This window comes from Amblyraja radiata, chromosome 4 (genome assembly GCF_010909765.2).
Source record: "Amblyraja radiata isolate CabotCenter1 chromosome 4, sAmbRad1.1.pri, whole genome shotgun sequence".
In the NCBI taxonomy this organism is placed as follows: Eukaryota; Metazoa; Chordata; class Chondrichthyes; order Rajiformes; family Rajidae; genus Amblyraja; species Amblyraja radiata.
This window is the reverse complement of record NC_045959.1, coordinates 41,309,143-41,326,812: the sequence shown is the minus strand read 5'-3', so window position 1 is coordinate 41,326,812 and position 17,670 is coordinate 41,309,143. Positions and strand designations below refer to the sequence as shown.

Genomic DNA, 17,670 nt, shown 5'->3' with positions numbered 1-17,670 from the left:
ATTTCCCCTCCCCCGGGAATCCCAGCACCCTTATATATTACCGGAGGGAAAACCCCTACCGGCACCAGGGCTGACCGTTTCGGTCCGTTTAACCCGTTTCCTGGGGACCCCTGCGGTCTGAAAACCGCATAATTACTGGATTCCCCTACCCGGGAACCCCAGCCTCTATATCTATATATCGGGGAAAAACCTCCCGACACCCGGCATATATATTTATATCCCGACTCCCGGTCTACTGGAGGTCCCGTCCACGGGAACCCCAGGATTAACATTCATATCGGAGGGAAAAGCCCTCCATATTGTCGGAGGGAAAACCCCTCCCGACTCCTGGTCTACTGGAGGTCCCCTCCCCGGGAAACCACAGTATTCATATTTATCTCGGGGGGAAGCCCTCCCGGCCTACTGGAAGTCCCCTTCCTCGGGACACCCATGCATAAATTTTATTGTCGGAGGGAAAACCCCCTCCCGGCACCCGGCCTACTCGAGGTCCCCTCCCTGGGAACCCCAGCGTCTCTGTGCCTATGGCACCCGGAGCACCTAGAAGCCACTGACCACCCGTCAGCGACCGTCTTCTACGACACCCGACAACCCAGCCACCCGCTCGTGGCGGCAAGAACCGGGGTTTCCCCACAGCCCATAGCTGGTTCCCTCGTCGGGCCTCGCGAATCCTCCGGCAGAAAGCCTCTGGAACAAGAGGTTCCTGCAGGGAATAAAACAGGTAAGAAACAAGCTTACCTTGAGTTTAAACTTACCGCGTTGGAGGAGCTCCTGCTCCCCAACGGTCACCTGCACCAATGCGTCTGACGTAATGACGCACGTGCGGCTGAACGGCCTTCTTCACGTCGTCACTCACGTGACTCCGAAGTAAAATTACTGCATCTTGCAGGTGAATTTACAAAGGTGATGCAACCAGGAGAGGTGAAGCGGCGGACTGGGGTTAGAACCTTTGCAAATTCCTGTGATGATGCAGAGACAGGACAGAAACCTGTGACAGTGGCATGAAGTGATAGAGAGACTATGAAGGAGGTTGGACTGTATAGAATACTCTCACGGAAGGTAAAGATAAATAATACACCTTCACCATTATGTCATTCAAAACCTGTTAGTACCATTTCAAAGGTGTAAGGGGGCTTGAAGATGGATAAGAGATTAAACACAATGAGCGAGGCTAGAAAGCAGAGCTGGGTGGCAGTGTGAACTGTGAGGAGAATTCTATGAGAATGCAGGGTGACTTGGACAGGTTGGGGGAGTGGGCAGATGCATGGCAGATGAAGTTTAATGTGGATAAATGTGAGGTTATCCACTTTGGTAGCAAAAGCAGGAAGGCAGATTACTTGTTTGCTAAATGGCGTCAAGTTGGGAAAAGGGGAAGTACAACGGGATCTGGGGGTCCTTGTACATCAGTCAATGAAAGTAAGCATGCAGGTACAGCAGGCAGTGAAGAAAGCGAATGGCATGTTGGACTTTATAACAAGAGGAATCGAATATAGGAGCAAAGAGGTACTTCTGCAGTTGTACAGAGCACTAGTGAGACCACACCTGGAGTATTGTGTGCAGTTTTGGTCCCCTAAACAGTTTGGGGTACAGAATATAATTCTCAGCATTAAAGGAAGATATTCTGCCATAAGTACAACTTTATTGCAATTTGTCTCCCTGAAAATCCATGAACATATTGTAATGCAGCCTCTGACAATAGACAATAGGTGCAGGAGTAGGCCATTTGGCCCTCCTGCACCTATTGTCTATTGTCAGAGGCTGCATTACAATATGTTCATGGATTTTCAGGGAGACAAATTGCAATAAAGTTGTACTTATGGCAGAATATCTTCCTTTAATGCTGAGAATTATATTCTGCACTCTTTATCTTTCCCTTTGCTCTATCTATTATACTTGAGTTTGGCTTCATTGTATGTATATTATGTAATTTGATTGGATAGCATGCAAACCAGTGCTTCAGATTCAGATTCAGATTCAATTTTAATTGTCATTGTCAGTGTACAGTACAGAGACAACGAAACTGTACCCTATTACACGTGACAATAAAACTAAACCTAAACCTTTTATTTTCAACAGGGAAGCAATACGTCTTCATGTCTTCATATCCAATTTAATGAAATCAAATAATTGGGTTCAATGTAAATGGACTTCATGAAAGATGTTGACAAAGATTAATTATATTGGAAATATGTTTTCTGCTACAATTCGTGGAGCAGAATGTTATTAATTATGATTATTTCTGTAACTTATGGAGATATGGGGTGAGGAAGAACATGCAATCTTATTGCAACCAAAGTTAAGAATGTTCATTTACCTTTGTACAGGTAAACTTGTCAGCTGTCCAAACTGTCCACCAAAGGTAAATCCAGGCCAGGGAAATGCTGTGGGCTCATGAAGAGTATAAAAAATTATGTAGAAACAAGGAACTGCAAAGAAAGACTCAAGGAAAGACCAAAATACTGGAGTAACTAAGCGGGTCACGTAGCATCGCTGGAAATATGGATAAGTTGCATTGGACTCTTGCAATCGGTCTGTAGAAGGGTCTCGAACCAAAACGTCATCTATTCGTGTTTTCCAGGGATGCTGCCTTACCTGCTGAATTACTCCAGCATTATGTGTCTTCACAAGAAATGATAAGTTGGTCTGTGAGTTGAGGGGTGAGGAGGAAATGAATCCCTGATGCTGATTCTGTTGCTATCCACACAGGCTACACAACCTACTTCGATTCCAGCAAAATTAGTAATCTCAGAAGATTAGAACATGTGATTCAATACATTTAGCAGATCTGACCAAAGATTAATTTCTGGGTGGTGGTGTAATTGTGGATGTGATTTTTTCAACTACCATTAGATGGCAGATAAGCACCACCATTTCTGGCTGTATGCGGCTAGTTGATAGCGTGTAAGTGAAATACTGCCGCCCTGGCAGTACCTACAAGCAACCCGAAGTTACAGCCGCTTGAGTAATGGAAATTCACCCTGATAGAATTCATAAATCACTATTCACAAGTTTGATATATGGAATAAAATACTCTCATGAAATTTATGTAGAAAAAGTATACACTTTTATTTCAGTTTGCAGTTCTTGTTGCATACATAGATGTCACAGCATTATCTTATGGAAAATCATGAAACAAAATGTTTTCTAGGAATGCATTCAAGGAATGCAACCCCCCCACCCCCACCAATATGCAGAGGATGCCTGCATATCCATTTCATGTATTATCATGTCATTCAATTTGTATGAAAGATAAAACACAATTGAACATCGGGCAGTTCATGGAACATTAAGACTGTGACGTGTTCCAGATTTCTTCTCGATGTAACATAGAACAGGACAGCAGAGGAATAGGCTCTTTGGGCAATAATGTCTATTCCAAACATGATTCAAGTAAAACTCAACTCCTTGGTCAGCATTTGATCCATATGTCTCCATACCCTGCATATCACCCGCCTTCCTAAAACCCTCTTTTATACCACTATTGTATCTGCCTCCATCACTATCTCTGGCAGTGCGATCCAGGCACCCACCATTCTCTATTTAAAAAACATGCCCCGCACATCTCCTTTAAACTTTGCCTCTATCACCTTCAAGCTATGGCCTCCAGTCTTTGACATTTCCGCTCGGGGAAGAAGATTCTAACTGTCTACCCTATCTATGCCTCTCATAATTTTGTATACTTCTATCAGATCTCCCATTAACCTCTGATGTTGCTGAGAAACCAATCCAAGTTTATTCAAACTCTCCTTATGGATAATACCCTCTAATCCAGGCAGCATGCTGGTAAACACAAAACGAGATCCAGACAGGCATTGTGGCCAGTTTCACAATTTATTTTGCATTAGAGATTCACCCCAGCCAAAGGCTATTCCCAAAGTGTTTGTGAAACTGTTTTTGGAATAGTAGAATTGAGACTCGACTAAGTAGCGTTTATTTACCTATTCGGTAGCAATGTTACAAAATTTTGAGATTTTAAAAATCAAGTCTTTAATTTATCCCATCAGATAAAGCATAAAAATAAGTTTAATTTGACACCTAATTCACTTTCATATCTTCAGTATTAAAAAAAGTTGTGGCCATTTTCATACTCGGAAATTGGCATCTTGTTCCCTATTGCTTTTTCATTGACTTAACGCAAAAGCTGTGATCGAGAACATTTAAAGGCCGATAACTTTCTCAAAAATTTAAGAGAACTGAAAGAAATTTTCAGTTATTATTGATTGAAGCATTCTGAAACAAATATGAAACAATCTTACTTAGATGACTTGAAATTAAAGCATATAATTAGTTAGTTACCTAATTGTAGCTAATTACAAAATTCAATTACTAGATCTAAATATCTATCCATTTCTTAAGAATAGATTAATATTTTTATATAGCCTAAGTGTCCAAATAACATTCACACAAGAATTCAGAATATAACATAATTTTTAAATCTCATTGTCATGGGTTTATAGGCCAAATGGAAGGAATTTAATGTTTAATACCTGTAGATTAATGGCCATTTAAATCAGCTTGCGAGTGGGGTTTTCTGGAACGGGACCATTTGGAACATTCAGGATGCGGTGTTTTTAGTCCCCCATATCTGCAGCAAATACACTGCCGGTTCGTTCGGGGACTAAATCACCGTTTCGCAACTTAAAATGTGAATTAAATACATCTTAAGCAACACTTTTATATATTAAAATAAACTACTTTCTTTTACCTGGTCCTCAGTAAAATCCGTCCCCATTGTCGGCATTGACGGCTTCAGAAGCTGATTTCAAAATCATTCCAGCGATTAACTTGTCGGGTGAATTTTTTTTAAAAACACACAGAACGGCCGTAGGAACAATTCTTTAGCAATATCTTGCACTCCAACAAATATAATCCAGGACCAGGTCGGAAAATAACTCCGTTTTAACCCCGCCCCCTCAAACGCGCCAAAATCACGCACACGGCCAGTGGCAGAATTGCAGCGCTGCTGAAGGTAAGTTTTGTAGCATACCTATATTCGGTTTTCCTTCTTCCCAACCCCGCAGACCAGCTGCTCTCAACCTCACTACCTTTGCCTAACCAATCTCCATATCTCGTGATCTCTCCTCACATTTCAGTAGTACATCTGCTGAACATTTGTTAGGAATTGTAGGTAGGTAAGACCAGACCTATACACAAAAGTCTAGATGCCATCTCATCAGAGCCTTCGATGATTGCAGTGAAACATCTTTATTCTTGTACTCACTCAAATCCTCATATAATAAAAACCAGTATACCCTTTGCTTTCCTAATTGTTTGCCATATCTGCACATTAGTTTTCAGTGATTTTGTGCAGACATCCTGGTCCCACTCAAACCAAAACCTTTTAGTAATCCTCCATTTTTCTAAAGAGAATTAGAGCATATTATATTCCATCAGCCATGTCTTTGCCCATTCACTTATACCAACTGAAACAACTCTATAAACTCCTAATAATCACAATGACTAGTTAGCTTTGTAGAACCAACAAACTTGGATATATTACACAATTCCCTCAATGAATCATTTAGCTTGTGAGCAGCTGGGATCCCAACCCTGCTAGTCTCTACCTCCAAAAGTGAAAGAGGCCCATTTATTCTCTCCTTTAATTAATCCTCAACCCACTTCAGAATATAACATGTGCTCCAAATTTGTTTCATAACCTTTTATGTGCAAAGTCTTTTGAAGGTTCAAAGTTAAGAAATCCACTGGTCCTCGTAATTTATCATGCTTTTACAATCTCAAAAAAAACAATCAGATTTATCCAACATGATTTCTCTTTGATAAATCCATATTGATTCTATCCTAATCTGTTTTGTTTTGCAGGTGACCTATTTCCATTTCTGTTTTTTCCTTTCTCCTGATGTCAGGCTAACTGGTCTACTGTTCCCTGTTTTTCTCTGCCTCCTTGCTGATGTAGTGAAGTTAAATTTCATATCTTTCAACCTCCTGGAATCATTCAAAAACCAATGGAATTTTGGATTGATTGATTAATTGGAGCTGTACATAAATCTTTGAATTAAATAGTAGAGGTTGGCAGGAGGGGTTTGGTGAAGGGGATGTTAGAAATAAAAAGAGAATGGACAAGGTCCCAGCCTAATTCAAGTCAAGGTAGTCCCAAAGGAAAAGCTTGCTCTTTCCCTGGTATTGTCTCCAGTCCACATGAAGACATCTATTTTTTTCAAACTTATCACTGAATTATGTTTTCAATGTTCTAATCTTCTTACCCAATGACATTTTGATGTTCTTTAGATATTAACAAACATCTTTTTAAATTAGACATTATATGCTCATGCACCTTCCTTGGACTGTTAGTAACGTTGATCTCTAACTGGATAACAAAAACTGAACCTTCCTCTCCCAATCTAAAGTCCTACCCCCTGACACCCCCTGACACCCCCCACCCAGTAAACAGTTGAAGAATCTCAACCCAAAATGTCAACTGTCCATTTTCCTTCACAAATGCTACCTGACCTGTTGAGTTCCTCATGTTGACAGCTGGTACATTGAAATCCTGAACTAGATCCACCTAAATGTTTAGACTTCCATTTGGGGGGGGGGGGGGAAGCAGCATTTCCTCTATTTGCTTGAGATCTCAGCATCTGCAGCCTCTTGTGTCTCTGGTGAATGACCATTGCTCTCAATGGATACTGTCTGACTTGCTGAGAATTTCATGCACCTTTGTTTTTATTTCAGATTTCCAGTATTTGATTTTCAATCGAATGGGAGGGGGCTGCACTAATGTGACCTTTTTGATCTATTGGTTTTACCTCATGGAACTGGGCCCTTCGGCTCACCGAGTCTACACAGACGTTGATCAACCGTTCAGACTAGTTCTATGTTATCCCACTTTCACATCCACTCTACACATAAGGGGCATTTACAAAGGACAATTAGTTGGGAGACCTGGAGGAAAACTACTAGATTACAAAGAAACCATGCAAGCCCCACACAGCACCCAAAGTCAGGATTGAACCAAGGACCAGAGCCATTTCATGATAGACACAAAAACCTGGAATAACTCAGCAGGTCAGACTCCATCTTTGGAGAAAAGGAATAGGTGATGGTTCAGGTTGAGACCCTTCTTCAGACTGAGATTCGGGGGAGAGGGAAACAAGAGATATAGACTGTGATATAGAGAGAAATATAACAATTGAATGAAAGATATGCATAGAAGTAACAATGATAAAGGAAACGGTCCATTTTAGCTATGGGCTAGGTTTAGCTATGGGCTAGGTGATAATGAGTTAAAATGAAACTCACCAGGACGACAATGAAACTAGTACAATGACTAAGGTGGTGGAGGAACTAAGAGAGAGGGGTTGCAAGGGTTACTTGAAGTTAGAGAAGTCAATGTTCATACCGCTGGGGTGTAAGCTGTCCAGGCGAAATATGAGGTGCTGTTCCTCCAATTTGCGCTGGGACTCACTCTGTCAATGTTGGAGGCCCAGGCCAGAAAGGTCAGTGTGGGAATGGGAAGGGTGGTAAAGTGTTTAGTAGATAGGACACAAAATGTAGGTATGTTACAAAATTTACCTTCATCGGCGATGTAATTCTGCCTCTGGCCATGTGTGCGATTTTGGCGGGGGGGCGGGGTTAAAACGGTATTTTTTCCCGACCTGGTCCTGAATTATATTTGTTGGAGTGCAAGATTTTGCTAAAGAATCGTTCCAACGGCCATTCTGTGTGTTTTTTTTTTTTAATTCACCCGACAAGTTAATTGCTGGAATGATTTTAAAAGCAGCTTCTGAAGCCCTCAATGCCGACAACTGGGACGAATTTTATACAGGACCAGGTAAAAGAAAGTTTATTTTTAATGTATAAAAGTGTTTCTTAAGATGTATTTAATTTATATTTTAAGTTGCGAAAAGGTGCTTTTTTCCCCCGAACAACCGGCAGTGTTTTTGCTGCAGATATGGGGGACTAAAATCACCGCATCTGAACGTTCCTAAATGGTCCCGTTCCAGTAAATCCCACTCGCAAGCTGATTTAAATGGCCATTAATCTACAGGTATTAAACATTAAATTCCTTCCATTTGGCCTATAAACCCATGACAATGAGATTTAAAAATTATGTTATGTTCTGAATTCTTGTGTGAATGTTATTTGGACACTTAGGCTATATAAAAATATTAATCTATTCTTAAGAAATGGATAGATGTTTAGATCTAGTAATTGAATTTTGTAATTAGCTACAATTAGGTAACTAACTAATTATATGCTTTAATTTCAAGTCATCTAAGTAAGATTATTTCATATTTGTTTCAGAATGCTTCAATCTATAATAACTGAACATTTCTTTCAGCTCTTAAATTTTTGAGAAAGTTATCGGCCTTTAAATGTTCTCGATCACAGCTTTTGCGTTAAGTCAATGAAAAAGCAATAGGGAACAAGATGCCAATTTCCGAGTATGAAAATGGCCATAACATTTTTTAATACTGAAAGTATGAAAGTGAATTGGGTGTCAAATTAAACTTATTTTTATGCTTTATCTGATGGGATAAATTAAAGACTTGATTTTTAAAATCTCTAAATTTTGTAACATTGCTACAAAATGCTGGAGTAACTCAGTGGGGCAGGCAGCAGCATCTCTGGAGAGAAGGAATGGGCGACGTTTCGGGTCGAGACCCTTCTTCAGACTGGCTGGGGATAAGGGAAACGAGGGATAATAGACGATGATGAAGAGAGATAAAGAACAAGTGTTTAGCAAGCGGGAGATCACACAGGCCTGGGCGGAGGTGTTCAGCGACGATGTCCAAATGTTTTTGGAGATGACCGTTTAAATTTAAATGATAAAAGGTCCAGTGGTGCGTAGACCCGAGTGGGCGGATTCGGGACGTCGGCCAATGGCGCGGCTCGGTGTTGCCGGGTGCGGACGCACTTTGTGTTGCTATTGACGCGAAGATGGAGGGTGATGGTGGCGAGGGAGGTGAGTGAATAACGACATTGAGTAGAGGATGGGCAGCTCAGCTCAGGACTAGACTAGACTGGGCTGGACTTGACTGGGCCGGGTGCGGACGCACTTCGTGTTGCCGTTGACGTGAAGATGGAGGGTGTTCTTGGTGAGGATGGTGAATGAGTGAGCAACATGGAGAGGGCTGGGCTGGGCTCACACTTTTTACCGGGTGGCGTCCAGTCAGTCAGGAGCCAAGAGGTTTCGCACTGTTTGTGCCTGGGCTCCTGGCCGATACTCCCTCTCTCTCCCCTGCTGCTTGTCCATGGCTCTCTGGAAGAGCTTTCAATCACTGTTCCAGGTTATTTTCCACCCACTTAAAAAAAGAAAGACACCTTATTGAAAAGCGTGAGTTCCGTGTTTGAAAGTATTTACACTTAACCGATAGCCGGGCTGATGTCGCATCCTCTCTGTCCATTCTTGCTGTATCGATCCATTTGGCGAGATTCACATAAAGCCTCTTTTGATCTGGTGCCAGACCCACAGATACAAAATAAACATTGTTATATATGAAAGAGCAAACTTGAACCATCTGCAATTTACCAAATTACCCTGAGAAACAAATACCATTAGTTTAGCTTAGTTACCCGAGCACTACAGTTATAAAACCTCCATATGCATTTATCACGTCGGCGATCAATTAAGTAGTGTAAATGAAAAGTAATATTTGAAAAATATTGTCATTGTACATAGCGTTTACGTTGATGGGCGAGATGCATGAAAGTTTTTTAAAAAAAACAAAAATTCGCAAATCTCGTTTTGCGAACGTTGATAAAAATGGAAGCCCTTTGTTGACGAAATTCTCCTGTCTGACTGGCGGTTGCCCTGATGAATACAGTCTATTGCATCCTATATTTATAGAAAGCTAACCTGAGAAGCCCATGGTGACCTTTCAATTTATCTATTGATGTATGTTGACAGATATTGTCTTGCATATCTACAATACTTGCTGCATTTTAGCTCTGTTAACTGTGACATTATCTGTCACTGAGAGTTTTAAATAATCCATTGCTACAAACCTTGATGCCAATTAATATCCATTTGCTGCAACTTATATTGTTCTCCAGTCCAGCTTTTCGACTGTCGTCATTCAGTTACTTGTAGTTAACCCCAACTTGTTACCTAATTGTGAGTCTCATAAAGGATTGTTCTTTCAAGAAATCAAATAAATTGATCTGAGGATATGATATTTAAAAAAGAACGGCAGATGCTTGAAAAATCGAAGGTAGACAAAATGCTGGAGTAACTCAGCGGATAAGGAACGAAGGAATAGGTGACGTTTCGGATAGAGATCCTTCTTCAGACTGATGTGGGGGTGGGTGGGGCGGGAAGAAGAAAGTCTCACCTGCTGAGTTTCTCCAGTGTTTACTTCAGGCTGTGATATGTAAGTAGAGCTCTAGGTGCACCCTACATTAGATTTATAAACGATTCTCTAATTAGTGGCAAACTATGATTATTACTCCATTACAATTAACATTGTCACATGAATACTAGTTTTATTCGTATTATCTTCTATTTGACACGGATCAATCAGCATTCAGTTCTAACAGATAAGCCCTACTATGCCAGCCCTGGTGAAATGCATGTTGCATTATTTAAAATTAGATTGCAGTAGTAAATACATCACAGAACTATAATAAACATAAATCATGGTCCTTGTGCTATACTATTCACTTTATTGACTCACAAGATAGAGGGAGTTAAAATCAAGGTCATTGTGTCTCCAAGCACATTGTTTTTCTTTTACCCAATTCATCTCCACCATTTCAGATTATACCATAGATTGCTTTACTCTGCCCGATTAAGCACTTTCTTAATGAATCCTATTCTAATTTTTAGTCAAATAACAAACGCTACAACCACATTGTTACAGTTGATTTAGAAACAAAAACAAACTAAATATGTCCATGTTGTATTTAATGGACTGGATTATCCTGGACCTGTTCATGTTCATAATTAGCAGCATGTCACCACCACAATCACATTAACTTTATGCAGACCTGGAGGTCTAATTAAATTCAAACCAATGTGGCTGTCCCACAAGCAGTGACTGGACCTGAGATTTTGCATTTGGTAGCCTGATAGTTCTCAATAATCATGAAACTCTAAAGACAGTTCAAGTATTATAAAATGAAAAGAAAAATATTTAAAAGATTTTATATTAGTTAAACCAATGGCCCAAATCAAATCACTTACTTCATTTACTTTTTTCATCTTGGGCCAAGACCTTGTTCAACTCTGAGAGATCCGTAATAAATGGACCAACTCCCTGCAAGCCCTTAAATCAGTACTATCTGGTGCCTCGTTGGATTAGTTGTTGTGCCCAATGCATGAGCATCCAGAATGTTTTGTCCTTGCTCATTACAGAGTGCAACAGCAGTAGCTGAACACACACTGAATAGTGGAGAGTAGATTAACAATAATTCCAAGCACAATGAAGTATGAACTGGTCTAGTTTCACTTAGATGGTCACTGTGCTCTGTCCAAGATAAAACTACTTTTTATTTAAGACAATATTATACATATGTTATTTCACCTAGATAATCTGCTGATTGTAAAGCTACTGTTAATTTTGGATTTATTACAAAAGCTATATGAGCTGATAGTATCTAATTATGCTGCCTCCTTTGTGCAGCTCTCATGCAATGCAACACTCTTGCACATGCATGTTCAATTTATTCTGCCAAATATATTTCATATTTATTCTGATGCTCTTCGCAAATTAAAAGAGAGAGAGTAATGTTAAAACCCCTGTCTCACGGTGTGAGTCCACCCACGAATCATCCCGAGTTTAAAACAAATCAAACTCATGGTAATCACGTAGAATGAACGTTGCGGAAACGTCGGAACTCGTAACGCTAACGGCAGGTACTCGGGGAAACTTGTTAACTCGTGAAAATCTTTCAACATGATGAAAGATTTCCACGAGTAAAATTTACTTTTGAAGTAAAAATTTTAAACTTTTAAACTCGTAAGAACGTAGTAGCCCGTGTGTTTACCGTAGTGACTCGTGAGTCTACCGTGGGAAATTAGTGGAACAGGCAGCTTCTCTGGAGAGAAGGAATGGGTGACGGGATGATGTTTCCAAAATTCTGCTGTGTCTTTGTGTTACTCCAGCACTGTGTGTTCACTTTTTGTCAACCAGCATCTGCCCTTTCTTGTGTATGACATTATTTGTATCCGTGGCAGTTGATTGTCGCTCCCTTCAGTTTCCCAGAGGGTCGGGACTGGGGGGGGGGGAGATGCTGCCTAGTGACAATCTCATTTATCCAACGAGTTACGCTCTCTTTAAGGATTAATTTCTAAATAACTCGCCAATTTCTCTTCATTCGCTGTTATATCCGAGAACTGCTCCAGATGAATTGGATTTTACTTTTTTTCCTCCCGGAGGTAAAAGAAAAAACAAATGCACTTAAAGCACCAGAGGTGGGGTAGAGGTGTACGACCAACGAACGCGGCGATATTATCCAGAATTAGTAAAATAAAACTAAAATTGGAGTACTGAATAATGGCACAGATTTGAGAGGTGCAGGAAGGAACTGCATTTGCTGGTTTAAACCGAAGATAGGCTCAAAAAGCTGGGGTAGCTCAGCGGGACAGGCAGCATCTCTGGAGAAAAGGAATGGGCGAGATTTCGGGTTGAGACCCTTCTTCAGACTGCAGTCTGCAGTTGCCTAGTCCATTTCTCCAGAGATGCTGTCTGACCCGCTGAGTTACTCCAGCTTTTCGTGTCTCTACGGATTTGAGAGAGTGAGATTCACTGCCAGACATTGTCGGTATATTAAATGTACAAGAGTCGTTTCACATGACCGTAGTCAAGGAAACAGCAGCGCACCAATAGTCCGATTATTGTAGCGGTATAGCAAATACATCACTGCTGTCCGTTTTTGGTGTTTCAGATATTTGTTCATCCCCCCCCCCCCCCCCACCTTTCGCTCCCAACTCCAGTCCCGTCCCGACCCCCTGGGAAACTGAAATGAGCGACAATCAACTGCCACGGATACAAATAATGTCATACACAAGAAAGGGCAGATGCTGGTTGACAAAAAGTGAACACGCAGTGCTGGAGTAACACAAAAACGCAGCAGAATTTTGGAAACGTCATCCCGTCACCCATTCCTTCTCTCCAGAGATGCTGCCTGTCCCGCTGAGTTAAAGAGTGCCCACGGTAGACTCACGAGTCACTATGGTAAACTACTACGGGCTACTACGTTCTTACAACAAGTTTAACAGGTTAAAAAATATTAATTCAAGAGTAAATTTGACTTGTGGAAATCTTTCATCATGTTGAAAGATTTTCACGAGTTAACAAGTTTCCCGAGTACCTGCCGTTAGCGTTACGAGTTCCGACTTTCTCGCTATGTTAATCTAAACTCGGGATCACTCGTGGGTGGACTCGCACCGTGAGGCAGGGCCATAAGATGGGGCTAATCTTTAGTTGCTATTTTCAAATTCCATCCAGTAGACTTCCTGGTTCTTTTATTTCAGTAGCAACTATGTATCCCTCTCCCTGGCAACCACCTGAAAGTGAGTCTGTCTCTTTACAATCTATAAGGTTTTTGTGATCTCAAATTTATGTTTTGCATTCATATAATTATTCAGCACCTAGCTCCCTGCCAACACTCTGCTTTAGCTTGTGTTGATGAAAGCTCCATCTATATCTTTGTAACCATTTTCATTGGTTTATTCACGAAGGCATGAGAGGATGGGCCTGATACTAAACATTTGCAAGATCAAGATTCTATACTACAATGCAGAAATTAAAGTTTTTAATGGGACTCTGGAAAATCTAGACCATTTCTCATATCTCGAACCTCCTTTGATGAAGGCAGACACCGGTGATGAAACTCACTGCCTTTCATGAGGGAGTTTTGATCGATTGAGAGAAACATGGTATTTAAAGATCAAGACACATGACAGTAAACTCATAATGTGGCAGAAGCTGCGATTCCTCACTTCCTATATACTTCCAAGGTCCTGGGCTACCTACAGCAAGCACCCGTGACACTGCAAAAATGTAATCATTGCTGCCTCCACAAAATCATCAAACTTTACTGAAAGGATGTGAACTAATATTCCCATCACTGAAGCCTCAGTAACTCTGTCAGCTCCATTGGGCAGGCCATGTGGTTCACATGCCTGAATCAGACTCGAGAAGTAGATACTCTATTCCGCACTCTGCCTTGGAAGGTGTATCAGATGATCAGAGAGAAAGGTTCAAAATTGTGCCAAAAGGTTCTTGAAATGTGGATGAGTGGCATTAATGGCATTTATTTGAGAGCTGGCATTGACTCAATGGGCTTAAAGACCTCTAATATTGAAACATTGCAAGGAAATAAGAAAAGCAGTACCTCAACATGAGAGTGGTAACAATCACCTTGATTCTGAGAGACTGCCTTAAAAAATAGTTTGGCTAGTATCCCAATTTTAACAGCCCTGTCTTTTCACATGGTGCACTGACATTTTGGGGATACCCATTTCAGTTTAGCATCAGGCCCATAAAAAAAACAGCATAGCCAATTGTTAGTTAGTTGGTAGTCGGCACGGACTTGTAGGGCCGAGATGGCCTGTTTCCGTGCTGTAATTGTTATATTATATTCTTATATTCTATTTCCTTTGGTGCTCTGGTGGAAGCCCAGACTTGCATGCTGAAATCTTTGGAGCAGGAGTTGAACCTGGAACTAGCAAACTCGGTACTACTAAATAACACACAGCTGGCAAGAGCTACAAACATCTTCCTTTGTGCTCTAACTCATTTCAGGCTGTGGTGAGTTTTCCTTCTCATTTTTATTAACATCATATTAGGGGTTTTTAATGACGAGGGCAATCACGTGTGTCAGCTGGTGTGAGACTGAAAGCCCAGCATTATTAGTGGTATTTGATTGCAGCGCAAATAACATCAGCCATCACATTGCTGGTAGATTTAGTTAATTGGATTTGTTTTGTTCTCTAGTAATTGAGAAAAGTGTCGTAATCTGTTACTAAGGAAGGACACTTGGAAAATTAGAGTGGGTGGAGTCAACGTTGATTTATTGAAAGGAAATTATGTTTAACGAGCCTTCGTTTTGATTTGAGGTAGTAACCAACAGAACAAATGAGAGAAAAAGCAGAGAATGCAGTGTATTTGAACTTTCAGCATGTTTTTGATAAGGTCCAACACACAAGAATATGAAACAAGTTCTGTTGAAATCTGTGGCCGTAGATTGACATTTGGCTAAAGGACAGTAAACAGAGGATAGGAATAAATGGGTCATATTTGGACAGCCTAAGTGCTTGTGGTAGAGCTGTAACTGTTTGCAAACGCTACCAGTAATTTGGTAATTTGGATGACCTCTGTAGTCATGAAGACACTCGAAAGGCTTGTGCTGGCCAAGCTGAAAAATATCACAAACTCCCTGCTGGATCCTCTGCAGTTTGCAAATCGGGCCAATAGATCTGTGGATGATGCAGTCAACCTGGGCCTGCACTTCATCCTACAGTACCTAGACTGCCAGGGGACCTATGCGAATATCCTGTTTGTTGATTTTAGCTCTGCATTCAACACCATTGTGCCAGAGCTACTACACTCCAAACTTTCCGAGTTGACTGTGCCTGAACCCCTCTCAGTGGATCACCAACTTCCTGACAGTAGCAGCATGTGAGGCTGGGAAAGCACATCTTGGACCCGCAAGCGCTCAGCATAGGAGCACCGCAAAGCTGCGTACTCTCTCCTCTACTCCAACGACTGCACCTCCACAGACACCTCTGTCAAGCTTCTCAAGTTTGCGGACGACACAACCCTGATTGGACTGATCCAGGATGGGGAGGAATCTGCCTACAGACAGGAAGTGTCGCAGCTGGCGTCCTGGTGCCGTAGCAACAACCTAGAGCTCAATGCTCTTAAGACAGTGGAATTGATTGTAAACTTTAGGGGAGCTCCCCCTCCCCTCACCCCACTCACCATCAACAACACCACAGTCACATCTGTGGAGTCTTTTAAGTTCCTGGGAACCATCATCTCCAAGGACATTAAGTGGGGGGCGACCATCGACTCCACAGTCAAAAAGGCACAACAGAGGATGTACTTCCTACGACAGCTGAGGAAGCACAATCTGCCACAGGCAATGATGGTCCAATTCTACACGGCCATCGTAGAGTCTGTTCTCACCTTCTCCATCATGGTCTGGTTTGGCTCAGCCACCAAGCACGACACCTGGAGGCTGCAGCGAATCGTCCGATCAGCAGAGAAGGTTATTGGCTGCAACCTTCCCTCCATTGATGAACTGTACGCTGCAAGGGCCAGGAAGCGAGCGGGCAAGATCATCTCTGACCCCTCTCACCCTGGCCACAAACTCTTTGAATCACTTCCCTCTGGATGGCGACTCCGGATTGTCAAAGCTGCCACAGCCAGACATAAAAACAGTTTTTATCCACGAGTAGTTGCTCTACTCAACAACCAAAAATCTGTAGCCTCCCTTTGATCTGGTATTTTGTTGGTTCACATACTTGATCAATGGTGTTTTATCATTAATGTTTTATTATTATTAATGTTTAGTGTTTTCTGAGTCATTCGTAACTGTCACTGTATGTCATGTTGTTACTTGGGTGCGGAGCACCAAGGCAAACTCCTTGTATGTGAATAATTGGCCAATAAACTTACTTACTTAAAAAGGAGCACACAATATATCCAAGCTTGCTGGTGACTGGCTTTTGAAGAAGATACAGAGGCTTCAGGAGACTACAAAGCAGCTGGGTTAATGACAAAGGACATGGAAAACATAATGTTACAAATATTACGTCATCTCAAGAGTGGGTCAAGAGTGTTTAATTGTCATATGTGCGGACAACAGAACAATGTTACTTCTTGTAACTTAACAGACTTGTAAAAACAATAATACACATAATATGCAGTATTAAAAGATAAATTAATAATCAATAAACTAACTAACACTAAGTATTTATTAAATTGTAGTTTAATGCTGGGTTTTTTCTGCATCTGAAGGTGGATCAGCTGACATTAATTTGTCACCTTGCCGAATTTGTGGGAGAACTTTTTTGACAGCAACACGGGTAAGTCATAATATCTCCCATATTCTTTCCTAACCTCTTTATTTTTTTGTGAGACGATTCAACTATTTTAGGACTCGGAATATGATGCAGAAATTATGTATGTTTTGGGGAAATATTTGACATTTGTTTTAGTTTTAAGTAAAAATTTAAGATGGTTCACTTATCTGTTATTGGGTTGTGGGCCGTGCATCGAAAATGTATCTAGAATTTGACTTTCGTGACCCATCTCTGGGATCTACTTGAAATTTGGAACAGCATTAGATAAAATATAATTGAAAGGAAGTCATTACTTTCACCCCCCCTCTCTCCACCCCTCACCCCCCCCCCCCCCCTCTCCCTCCAACTCTCTCTGTCTCTGCCCCTCTCTCTGTCTTTGCCCCTCTCTCTCTCTCTCTCAATTGTCTTTGCCCCTCTCTCATGTGTGAGTGGATAAGGCGGGGATGGAGTAAAAGATGCGAATGAATAATATTAATATAATATCGAGGGGGGTGGTTAGTGTGTGTGTGACGGATGTGAATTTGTGTGTTTATTTGTTTGTGTGTGATCGCATCTTCTAAAAAAAACGACACACTAACGGTAAAAATGTTCCATATTCTGGTAGAGATTTTTCCCATCGAGTCCAAAATCACCTTATCTGAAAATTTCATGCTTTATTTCTCGAGTTATTAATCGAAATG

The 17,670-nt window shown here is 41.2% G+C and overlaps 1 protein-coding gene across 1 annotated transcript in view; it reads left to right on the top strand.

The window, feature by feature from the left end:
• The first annotated feature begins 8,834 nt into the window (after positions 1–8,834).
• The window catches only part of zc2hc1a (zinc finger C2HC-type containing 1A), a 60,317-nt gene continuing 51,481 nt past the window's right edge, over positions 8,835–17,670 (top strand). Inside the window, 2 exon segments of the mRNA XM_033019249.1 lie at positions 8,835–8,920; positions 16,926–16,993. Of these exon segments, the coding sequence (XP_032875140.1) occupies positions 8,896–8,920; positions 16,926–16,993 (93 nt within the window). The 5' untranslated portion in view covers positions 8,835–8,895.